General features: G+C 42.9%; 1 protein-coding gene across 1 annotated transcript in view; it reads right to left on the bottom strand.

Moving 5' to 3' along the window:
* Nucleotides 1-11261, bottom strand: part of KIF13B (kinesin family member 13B) — a 198236-nt gene extending 186975 nt beyond the window's left edge. Inside the window, exons 1-2 of the mRNA XM_024746932.1 lie at nt 11097-11261; nt 9814-9881 (exon numbers count right to left, since the gene is read on the bottom strand). Of these exons, the coding sequence (XP_024602700.1) occupies nt 9814-9881; nt 11097-11261 (233 nt within the window). The remainder of the gene's footprint in view (nt 1-9813; nt 9882-11096) is intronic.
* Between the last annotated feature and the right edge of the window lie 1235 nt (nt 11262-12496).

Below are 12496 nucleotides of genomic sequence, written 5' to 3'. Positions count from 1 at the left end.
CATGACGGGACTTGTAGTCCCTGTAGGTGGTCGCGGGCAGAGCTGCATAGGTCCGGTGCGCTTCCCTCTCTGGAGCTTGTAAATACCCCTCTGTTTCTACACAATTCTTACTTACCCTTACAGTTAGTACTGAGACGTAAGCTGTCGATGAGCTGATATCTCACCTGAAAACAAACAGTTGAATAGATGGCACTGGAGACCTTGCGACCTCTCTCAGACTCATTTCCTGCCAACCTTAGTGTTTTATCCCTGGCTCAAATTATTTCCTCTGCCTGGATTGCCCTCCCGGCCGTGTTTGCTGAAATCAGCCTTCAAGACAAGTCAAAAGTCACTTCTGGAGGTCTTCATAAATCCACAGGTTACCCTATACCAACCCACCCCCTGCCCCCCTTCCAGTCAAGACCTTGGGCTCTGGCATCAATCTGGGTTCAAACGCGCCCTTAGCACTTTCCAACTGTGTGACCAAGGCAAGTGATTTGACCACTGTATGCTTGTCTTTTCATATGTAAATGAAATACCTACTTTATGGGATCGTTGTGAGGTTTAGTGAGTTAATGTAGGTAAACCCCTTAAAACTCCCAGGCACATAAGTGCGCAATAAAAGTCATTATTTTTGCTCTGTTATAGCATTTATGCTGCAACTATTTATGTCTCTCCTATTTTGTATTTTTAAAACCATATCTTACATGTGTAGCCTAGCCTGTAGTAGAGACCCAGTAAACATTTATTGCATGAATGAATCAATGACTCAGTGAAGCCACACTAAAATGTGCTTTTTGTTAAGCCCTAGCAGAAATGCTAACTGGTGGCCTGTGGGCAAGATCTGACCTGCAAACATGTTCTATTTGGCCCAACGTTATTGGCCAATGCATGAAAACTGGGAGATTTTTACATGCAATGCTGGGCCTACATTACATATTGGGAATATCAATAGGAAATGAGTAGCAGTAGCCACCTTTATAAGAGGCAGTTCCGCTTCGATATGTTTAAATGACAGAACAGAACTCAGAACAATTTTACAGATGAGTAAATACAGAAAGCTGGCAAGACTTGCCCTTTTACCAACCATCCTATTGTTGAAAGAGCTTCAATACAAGCAGAGTTGTCCAACAGGTTTAAAACACATTTAAGAGACTATATAGAACAGGGAACTATATTCAATATCCTGAGATAAACCATAATGGAAAAGAATATAAAAAAGAATGTGTATATATGTATGTGTATATATATATATACACACATATATATATACGTATGTATATATGTATAACTGAATCACTTTGCTGTACAGCAGAAATTAACACAACATGAAATGAGCCAGACACAAAAAAAGCAAGCCCTGTATGATTGCACTTATATGAGGTACCTAGAATAGTGAAATTCAGAGACAGAAGGTAGAATGATGGTTGCCAGGGGCTGGGAAGAAGGGGAATAGGGAGTTAGTGTTTAATGAATACAGAGTTTCTGTTTGGGAAGATTAGAAAAGTTCTGGTGATGGATGGTAGTGATAGTTGCACAACAATGTGAATGTACTTTATGCCACTGAACTGCACACCTGCAAATGGTTAAAATGGTACCTTTTAGGGCTTCCCTGGTGGTGCAGTGGTTGAGAGTCCGCCTGCCGATGCAGCGGACACGGGTTCGTGCCCCGGTCCGGGAAGATCCCACCTGCCACGGAGCGGCTGGGCCCGTGAGCCATGGCCACTGAGCCTGCGCGTCCAGAGCCTATGCTCCTCAACGGCAGAAGCCACAACAGTGAGAGGCCCGCATTCCGCACAAAAAAAAAAAAAAAAAAAGGTACCTTTTAAAATATGGATTTATTTATTTTTGGCTGCATTGGGTCTTTGTTGCTGCACACTCTTCCTGGACCAGGGCTCGAACCCGTATCTCCTGCATTGGCAGGCGGACTCCCAACCACTGCGCCACCTGGGAAGCCCTAAAATGATACATTTATGTTGTGTATATTTTGCCACAACTAAAAAAAGGTAAAACATCATATCATTATGTTGTACACCTGAAACTAATATGTCAATTATACCTCAATTAAAAAATAAGTAGGAAAAAAAGGTTAAAAATAGGAAATGCAAACCCAGAAGGCCCTCCTTACAGGAAGGGAATTTCTTTTTTAGCTGCACCTCATCTGAGATTTCAAGGGGGCCTTCTCAGCTGGAGAAGCAGTAGGTTTCAGACAGTAAATCTTTTGATTTTCACAGCGCAATAAAGTGAACAAAATAAGGGGGACCAATTTAGCATTGTCAGCTTTTTAATTTTACCAAGTAAATTCTTTAAAAGCTAATGGATACAACAAATTGCTATCTACTATCACTGTCATCCTTTTAAAAAAATAAAAGCCAGGTCACAAAGAATATATTTTTATATTGAAATCATTTGCTGGATGAAAACCCTCACTCCTACCCTTTTGCTCTTATTTAGCATTGAAAAAACTTTTGTCATGGCCCTTGGACTGTTTACCAGAGTTGGGTATTCTAGGCTTAAACGGATTTCCTATTAACCATCTCACCACATGCAGGTTATAACAAATGAGGGTTTGCTACGTGCCAAGGTTCCTGGGCATCCACTGTTCGCTTTATATCTCTTTTAGAACCTGGTAAATTTTCTTTTTAAAAGGCCTGTTCTGGGCTTCCCTGGTGGCGCAGCGGTTGAGAGTCCGCCTGCTGATCAAAAAAAAAAAAAAAAAAAAAAAAAAAAAAAAAACTTAAAAGGCCTGTTCTCATGACAGCTTGAATCTAGCTTAACAGAAACAAGGCAGGCAGAAAAAGAGAAGGCTACCAGTTTCTATGTGAACACTGTATTTCCATTTAAGCTCAAATTTCCGAGAGGAGAAAGCCCCTTAGGAGTCGGAGAGGTGGGAGGGATACAATAGGGAAGAGGTGAGGACTTTCTCTAAAGTTTCAAAACCATTTAAGTGGTCCTGGAAACATTTGACTGGAAGAAAATGACAGGAGCTTCCCAAGGGACCGTAGAGGAACACCCCTGTGGGCTACTCTCCCTTTGACCTCTTATTCACACTCATCTCCCCCTTTTGACTTCTGCAATAAAGGTGAGGAGAGAGGATTCTTAGAGGAAAGAGCCAGAGCCTAGGAATGGCTTTATCTTCCTGGGGAAAATCTCGCTGAGATAGTGAGAGAGAAAGGACTGAGAGGCGAGTTTCAACCTGCAGCCCAGGAGCCTGGGGACTTTCGCACCAGGTAACTGGAGAGCTGCCCTGTCACCTGGCTGGGAGTGCTGGTTCGGACTCCAACAGAAGAGAGGGAAAGTCAGGGTTTCTCTCTTTTGAACTATTAGAGGAAAAAGAGAAAAAGAACTAGTAAATAAGGCACTCCCTTGGACCATTGTCTTGCAAAGCAAGGACTTAAGAAATCCACCAATATTTACGGTGTAGATACTGCAGTCAAGACATTGTTGAATTTTAGCTGTATTGATAAGAAGGTCCTCCCTTATTTTGCCCTGACCCTTTGCAGATCTATTCGTTCTAAAACCAATTTCTAGTTTACTTCTTTGTTGCTTTGATCCACAATTTCTGATGATCCCTGCAGAGGCTGAGGAAGACATTTTGCCGTATAATATCATCACTTAATAGAATAATGAGAACAAACATATTGAATAATCACTATGTACCAGACGCTCTCCTAAGCATTTTATGTGTATTAACTCACCTAATCCTCACAACTAACTCTATGAAGCAGTGACCGTTACTCTCCTCACCTTACAGATGGGGAAACTGGACCTGACAAACTTACTGAAGGTGCCACGGTTGTGCTCTGACCCCCCCCCTACAATCCTTCATGACGGGAAGTGTCTCCATACAGACTGTTCAGCCCACAGGAATTTGAAAACATCTAATTTTCCGCTATTCTACTTTCCAGAATAGTTTCTAAAACCCTATTATTGTAAAAAAAAAAAAAAGTGGGGACTGTACGCTAAGTTCTATATTTTTTAAAAAAGGGAGGGAATGAGCTAATCACTGCATCAGGGCAAAAGACATCTCTCCGGCGTAATTAAGGATTTACCTGCGTGCCTCAGGCTTAGCTTTGCCAGAGGTCTAAGTTTTTCCAGTTGTCTCTTTCTGGCTCCCCAGCTATACTGTGAGCGCAGGAGAGTGTCTTTTTCAAGTCTCTTTATCTCCAACACCCAGTATAATCCCTGGTACTCAGTAGGCAGGCACTTAATACATGTGAGGGAAGATATTAACAACCCAGCACCATGATTAACCACAGACAGGTGAAGTTACTTGCCTCCAATCTACACAGAACTAGTAAGCTTCAGGGTTGGAATGCAAACACAAATTTGATTCTGAAAATCTAGGCTGTTTCCACAAAGAAGGCCATCCCTATGCATCCTCTTATGTATTTTTCATGTTAGTGTTCTTTCCTATGTTGTGAATTCCTAGTGGATGTCAGTCTCCAGAGTGGCCTTTATTTTATAGGTGTTATTTATCAAGTGCTTATTATGGGCCAGGCATTGTGCTCAGCACCCCCCATACACGATCTCATTTAGTTTTCACAACCCCATGAAGCTTGGCGATATTATTACAGCCTTTGACAGATGGGCAACTGAGACTAAATGGGGCAAGTTAACTTGTACGCTAGCCTGAGTAAGAGGTTTCTAAATGCAAATTCTGGGTCCCAGCTGTGTGCTCTTGCCCAGGCCTTCAGACCTTTGCCACCACCCCACCCTGCTTCATGTAGCCTCTGGTGCCCTGCTGGGTCCCTCAGCCTCTTCTGACACTTCATCAGCCACGGACTGGCAGGGCCACACCTGGATCTTGCCATGATCTAAGATGGCTCCACCTATGAAACTCAATAACTCTCATCCACAGCCTCAGTCTCATCCAACCTGACTCACTCCCCTACTGCCAGGTACCAATGCACTGTTTTTAAGCCTCCAGTTCCTCAACTTACCCCTTTCCTCACACTCAAGCTCCTTCAAGGGCTCAGTTTCTTACATCTGTAGCTTAAACCTTCCTCTTGCCCATGTCATCACCACCACTCAGGGCCAGTGAGTTCCTAAACTTAAGTCATTTCCCTTCCCTCGTTCTCCCATACTTGGTCAGTGCCATGTTGTGATTTACAAGAAATACATATTTGATCATTCAGAGGACCAAAATCTATGTCTCATATGTATTTGATCTTCATTCACAGTTGCTCTGATGGCTCATAGCTCCCCAAGCCCTTGGAATTTCCTAAGGGTTGAGAGTGATCAAGGTGTCTCTTGTTGTGTTAATGATGTGTCTTTTGGAGAACACCTAAGGCTGCGGGTTGATTGCCAATGGGACCAACCTGTGATTAGACCTCCAGGGAGGGGAGCCAGGCTGGAGTTGAAATCAACACCATTGGCCAATGATTTAGTCAATCATGTGTATGTAATAAAGCCTCCATAAAACCCCTAAAAGGACAGCGCTGGGGCCCTTTCTTGGAGTTTCCACCGGAACCATTTTCCGTGTGGGCTCTGGGCCCCAACCTCCACGAGGACAGAACCTCCTTTGTTTGGGACCTAGCCCTATGTATCTCTTCATCTGGCTGTTGATTCCTATCCTTTAATATCTTTTTATAACAAATCTAGTGAAATGTGTTTTCCTAAGTTTTGTAGTCATTCTAGCAAATTAATTGAACCCAAGGAGAGAGTCATGGGAACCTCCAACTTATAACCTGATGGTCAGAAGTACAGGTAACAACCTGGACTTGCAGTTAGCATCCTGAGTTAGAGTGGGTCATTGGAACTGCTAATTCATAGCCAGTCGGTCAGGAGCACACGTGAGAACGTGGGCTTGGGACTGGCGTCTAAGGTGGAGGGCGGTCTTGTGGGCCTGAGCCCTTTACCTGTGGAATCTGATTCTATGTCCAGGTAGGTAGTGTCAGAATTGAGTGGAATTTCCTGTCACCCTGTTGGTATCCAAGAATCGCTTGTTGGTGTGGGGAAGGCTACACACATACACACACACACACACACACACACGTTGGAACTGGGCCCAGGAACCCTGCTGGAGGAAGTCACACACCCGTGCACCTTGGTGCCCTCACAGATCTGTGCTCTTTAGTCTCAGCGTGGCCCTCAGTGCCCTCCCCCATTCCTCCAGGGCCTTTACCATCTTTACCACTTCCCCTCAACACTTAGTCCACCTCTAGTTACCTCTCTCTCTGCCTCTTCCATAGCCAAGCTTCCCCAGATAATTTACACTCACTGCCTTCCCTTCCTCACCTGTCATTAGTCAACCGACTATTAATTCAATCATGCTTTTACCACCTTCACCCCTTGAATAAAACCAGGCTGGCCAGGTGTATCATTGGTCCTCGATTTGCAAATCCAGTAGGGTGCCTTTCGGTCCTCATTTTATTTGATTTCTCTGTGGTATTTGGTGTTATCGACCATCCCCTTCTTGATGGTCTTACTTTCTATGACATCACTCTGTTCTCCTTGGGGGATTTTTTTTTTTTGGCCACACTGCACAACATGAGGGATCCTAGTTCCCTGACAAGGGATCGAACCATACCCCCTGCAGTGGAAGGGCGGAGTCTTAACCACTGGACCACCAGGGAGGTCCCTGTTCTCCTTGTTTTAATTAATTTATTATTTTAATCAACAAACTTCCCCACCTTGTGCTTGGCATTACGGCATTAGGTGCTTGGGATACAAAGATCCAAAAGAGGTGGTGACTGTCCTTAAGGGCTAAGAAGTTTGGTTAGATTTCTGGAAATTTTGTAACTTCTTCAAGTTGTTTTGCTGCCTCTTTGTTTCTCAGAATAGTGTGGGAACCCCCTTTAAGGATGGTGCACTGGGAAAAGAGAAGGCTCAGTAGACCTGGCTTGGGAGATCACAGGGAAGGCAAAGCTAAGGGTACTCCACCCAATTCCAAAGCTGGGGGGAAAAGAACAGCCAATAGATGGAGCGGCAGCTAAGCAGTAGAAGAACTAGGCACGAAAGAAAGGGGACAACGGAAAGAAACACTAGTATTCATCGAAGAGTAGCTGCCGGAGCCTAAAGTGCAAAAAGCTCATATGGGTTCCTTGCTGTCAAAATCCATGTCTCTTGTACCTGTTTGTTCTATTCGCATTGCCACCATCCTATCCTAAGCCTTCTACAGTTCTGGCTTTCAAAGCTTCTGCATGACCCCTCCCCAAAAGATACCTCTGGCAGAAAGTATCCCTCCATCCTGTGCATGGGGTCATGCACTTTGTGGTCATAGAATTGGGTTTCTCCTGAAAGGGTAAAAGGCACAACTGTGGAGCTCAGGAGGCTGAATGGAATTGACTTGGATTTTTGAGAGATTTCGATGATTCAAAGAGTCCACTTGGGTGCTGGAGGTTAAAGATGTCCCCTGAAGTGTACTAGGTAGGGTGCACCCCTCTTTCCCTGGGATCTCATTTGGAATGCAGTAGGGTTTAGGAGCCCCAGAGAGCGAGGTGTACCTCGTAAACACGATTATTTATACATTAGTTTCCTTTTTTTTCTCTCTTTGTGCTCAACTTTTCTTTTTTTAAATTTAATATTTATTTTATATTGGAGTATAGTTGATTGACAATATTGTGTTAGTTTCAGGTGTACAGCTAAGTGCTCAGTTATACATATACATGTATCTATTCTTTTTCAGATTCTTTTCCCATATAGGTTATCACAGAATATTGAGTAGGATTCCCTGTGCTATACAGTAGGTCCTTGTTGGTTATCTATTTTATATATAGTAGTGTGTATGTTAATCCCAAATTCCTAATTTACCCCTCCCCCATTAGTAAACTTTTCTTAAACGTATGTGTATTTGACCTATGCTACGGGGGGAAGTCCCCCAGAGGAAGGGACTTTTGACAGAGCTTTAAAAGGGAAGAAGTCTACCTCTGAGGCCAATGTGGCGGAGGCAGTGGGGACGGGGGGGAAAGACCACAACACGAGTCAAATCAGAAGTAGACATCTGAGATCACTGGGCACTTCATACTAACCTTACAGCCCTGGGTTTTACTTCATTTTAGAAGGCAGCATCCCCTTACTCACCCCTCACTGCTGGACAGTCTCTCTTACCCAGTATTTTTGCTCTAGTTGCTCTCACTCACGTTGCTAACTTCCCTAGGATGTCCTCCCTCCCTCTGCCAATTAACACCTAACCACTCGAGCCCCGTTTTCTCCATAAACTCATCCTTCGTTCATCCTACACACGTCAATGTTCCCTTTTGGAAGCTTCTAGCTCTGTACCGCACGAGCATCGGTGACAGGCTGACGTAAGCAACGTGTATAGGTCTCACCTTCTCCAATTAGGTGGAGAACTCAGTAGTGGAGATGCTGTCTTCTTGTCTTTGGTATTGCTCCAAGTGACAAGCACACAGCCGACCCCATCTATACTTGGAGACTGAACTATTCCAATGTAAAAGACAGAGTGGAAGAGACAGGAGGCATGAGAAGGGCTTTACGTTCATTGTTTTGACTGATATTCTACAGTGACAAGAAATTCCAGGAATAACATAAGCACGGGTGGTGGCATGGAAGTTCTTTCAAACCGCATTTTGGCCTCTTTATTGAGGAAAGGTAAATTTCCTCCTCATCTCTGAAGATCCAGAACGATGAGTCCTCTCCAAACACACAGATTCCACACTAAACTCCCCCAGAGTGTCCACTATCTGTACGAACATACTACTTCCCTCTTTGTTGAAAAGTGTCTGGAAAGAACAACCTCCATAATAAATCTCTGATGGGCCTAGTTCATCTCCATAAATCATTCAGGGATGGAGGTCAGGAGAGGGTATTCTTTTGGTATTATTCCAGGCAGATTGTACAGTTCAGGCCCCATTAGTGAGCACAAAAGGACATCTATAAAATATTCATAGGCTGTGGTACAAATACATTGACTGCTTGGGGGACCCACTGCCTAAGGCATGAGATTCGTCAGACCCGTGGTTGCAGCAGTCTGCTCCCTTCAGCTCAGAGGTTTCCACAGCCCATCAACAAATCTGATTTAGAATTTAAAGGGATTTTTTTGAAACCACAAGAGAAAGGGTGAGGTAAGTTGGAGGTGAACTATTTTGCCCAGGTCTCCCAGCCTGAGGAGAAGCAACTGGCTTCTCATGGGGAGGGCCATCTGGTGAAGCAGCAAAACCTCCTGGGAGAAATACTGGATAAAGTTAGAGCGGGGGAAAAAGGAAGGAAGGGAGGGAGGGAGGAAGGGAGGGAGGGAGGGAGGAAGGAAGGAAGGAAGGAAGGAAAGGGAGAAAGAAAGGAATGAAAGAAAGGAAGGAAGGAAGGAAAGAAAGAAAGAAAGGGAGAAAGAAAGGAATGAAAGGAAGGAAGGAAGGAAGGAAAGAAAGAAAGAAAGGAAGGAAAGGAAGGAAGAAAGAAAGGAAGGAAGAAAGAAAGAAGGAAGGAAGGAAGGAAAGAAAGAAAGAGAGAAAGAAAGAAAGAAAAAGAAATCTCCTAGAAAAATACCTGGGGAGGAATCCCTGCTGTGAAAGACACCCTCCCCCCTCTATTCATTACTGCTATTTTCTATCACATACAATTCCATCTAATCCAAATTTGATAGCATATGCAATCAATGAAAGGTACTTCCCTGATAAGGAATCAAAAAGTGAGGATGACATACTTTACATTTCCAGGTTAGAATTTACTGGAAGAAAATGATGCTGTTCCAGTGGAAGAAAAAAATATCCATCAAATTCCTCCTTGGATACTGGCAGGTAAATGAGATCCTGTTTTCCCAGGGAAGTTGTCACATGTGGCAGCTGCAGGTGGCTGGGGTGGAGGCCTGAGCCTAGCTGGGGAGAGAGAAGGAACATTCTGAGCTACCCCAGATTCAGATCTAGGAGGTGTTACCTCTGCAGGAAGCATGAAGGCGGGTGGCAGTGAGGGGTGGGAGGGCGGAGTGCATCAAAATCCCGATACTGGAGGGAAGAGAAGGGCAGAGAAAATGGCTTAGGCTAGGATGGATGCCTCATGTGGTTTTAATCTTCTAGACACTGGGCATGAAGTGGTTAAAAAGAAACCCAAGGCAGCTGCAGCCCGGGACTCTGTAATAGGAAGTAACATAGAGTTCATTTTTCTATGCCATCGAGGGAGACTTTGTTTTTCAGCTGGGACTCAATCTGGAAGCTGTTCTACCCACTAGAAAGCCAGAGGCTATAAAACCCTGCCAGTGCCACAGCATGACTCAGGGGCAGCTGAACAAAGCCCAGGACAGAGCAGGGCAGCTGCAACTGTCTCGCACTTTGGCACCATCTATGGAGGAGAGCAAAACCACCTTAGAAACAGAGAACAATGTAGCCATCCTTCACCAATATAACTACCAGACACATTCAAGGCTTACCTGTAAAAACCTGAAAAACTAGAGAAAAATAAGAGCGAATATTTAGCTAAGCTCAAGCAAAGAAAGAAATCATCAGTAATAGTAAAAGTACTGAGAAACTTGTGCAAGGTCTGTAGGTGGAGCTGGGGTCTGTGCTACACCAGAGCCTTACTCTCAGCTCTGCACAGAAGTGCTTCTTCAAGGGGAAAAATAAAAACAGGTAGTTTGGAAAACGAATATTTCTAAAGTATACCCAAAGAACTCACCAAAACTGGAAAGAGTGAGCAACAAATTGGAAAGGTTTGGCAATATATGATAAACGTAAAGTTATAGTACTGAAGAAGACATTTCAAAACAAAACAAAACAAAACAGCAAGAGACTAATAGAAGGTAACAGGCTATTTCTTAAGGAAGAAATGTGAACAATGCCTAAGATACACAAATGTAATACGTTTTAAAAGGAGAGTGAAAATACAATAGGACTAATTAAATAAATATTAACCTATATTTAAGAAAAAAGCACAAAGAAAGACATGTTTCTTTTTCTCCCACAAAGACATGTTTCTTTTTCTCCCAATATTCTCTCCAAAAATATCCCATAGGATATTTTTACTCTTTGTTTCCTTTTTACAAACTTAGAGCATCCTTCTTTGCTTTCATGTGGTGACAGACTGAACATACTCAAATGCAAAATTCAGTTGATGCTTACCAAGCCCACATTATGCTAATTCCTGGTGTCAGCCTTATGTGATGACATCAAGCTAAATATTCCCTCAAAAAAAGCATACTGTATGGAACAGTAGATTTTACTTACTAGTAATTGCAGGGTTTTAGACTTGTGGGACTTTGCTTCTAGCTTTCCAAAAATGTTCATCCACTTTGTATCTACAAGCTTGTTTCGGTAGGTCAGCTGTTTGTCAATAATGTCCTTTACAGCTATAAATTCATCGTATACACTATCTGTATGGAAAATGTCCATCATTTGTGAACACTCCAGAGCAGCTTGGATGATATCATGAGTTAAATTTCTCTCAGGGAAAATGATCTTAAAGCATGGATGTAATCTGAACTTGTGAAATCAAAATTTGATTCCAAGTAAATTATAGTTTTAGTAGAGAAATGAGAAAGTCCTGTTTAATTTGGTTGCCCTTTTTTGGTGACTTTTTTTGTTTGTTTTGAGTTCTGAAGCGGTCTTATTTCCAAAAACTTCCTTATGAAACTTTTTGTTACAACCTACACATAACATCAAACAATTCAAGTGGGCTCAGTCCATCCTTAGCTAGGCTTCTCATGGCCTCTTCAAAGATCATCAAACACTTTTGGAGAAACAGCATACAAATTTCTGTTCTACAGTCATTCTTTTTTCCATTCTTATCCTCATTGTATTTTCAAATTAGAGAACGACAGCATTCTTGTCCCTCATTTTGAAAATATAATTTTACAGGCAATATTTAATATCTTTTCTATGGCCAGCAGCAATGATAGCCTGTGTCTTAAGACATATGTCCTATGTCTATCAAGGTAATCTCCTTCCATTTCTATAAAGTCAAATATCTCATTAAGTAATTCTGCAGTTTTCAGAAAACTGAAAAGTGACTAAAACTTTCATAATGAAAACCTCAGCTTCACAGGTGAGCAAATCATATTCCTCTTTAGCAGTGTGGTGTATAAGATATGCAAAACATTCAGTAGGAAAGATCTTTTTTCATTGCCTTTGGTTAAAAAATGTATAGGGTTTCCCTGGTGGCGCAGTGGTTGAGAGTCTGCCTGCCGATGCAGGGGACGCGGGTTCATTCCCCGGTCCGGGAAGATCCCACCTGCCACGGAGCAGCTGGGCCCGTGAGCCATGGCTGCTGAGCCTGCGCATCCGGAGCCTGTGCTCCGCAACGGGAGAGGCCACAGCAGTGAGAGGCCCGCGTACCGCAAAAAAAAACAAAACAAACAAACAAAAAAAACCGTATAGACTGAATCTGCCAAAATTTACATTTGGACCATCTGCCAAATAGGCAGATAGATAAGCAAGGTCCAGTTGGCAGTCGGATAATACATCAATCTTTTATGTTTTCTGTAGTTTCATTTAAATCTTCATAGAAATCAAGAAGACAATTTGAGATTCCATTTTTCATATCAAAGTACCTAAGAAATAGAACATATTTTTTGTTGTTGGGGAGGAAAAAAACTTTTCCTCTACACTCTTAGATTCAGTATCTGAGG

This window comes from Neophocaena asiaeorientalis, unplaced genomic scaffold (assembly GCF_003031525.2).
Source record: "Neophocaena asiaeorientalis asiaeorientalis breed wild unplaced genomic scaffold, Neophocaena_asiaeorientalis_V1.1 scaffold633, whole genome shotgun sequence".
Classification (NCBI taxonomy): domain Eukaryota; kingdom Metazoa; phylum Chordata; class Mammalia; order Artiodactyla; family Phocoenidae; genus Neophocaena; species Neophocaena asiaeorientalis.
Note: the sequence above shows the minus strand (reverse complement) of the source record. Positions and strands in the feature narration are given on the sequence as shown.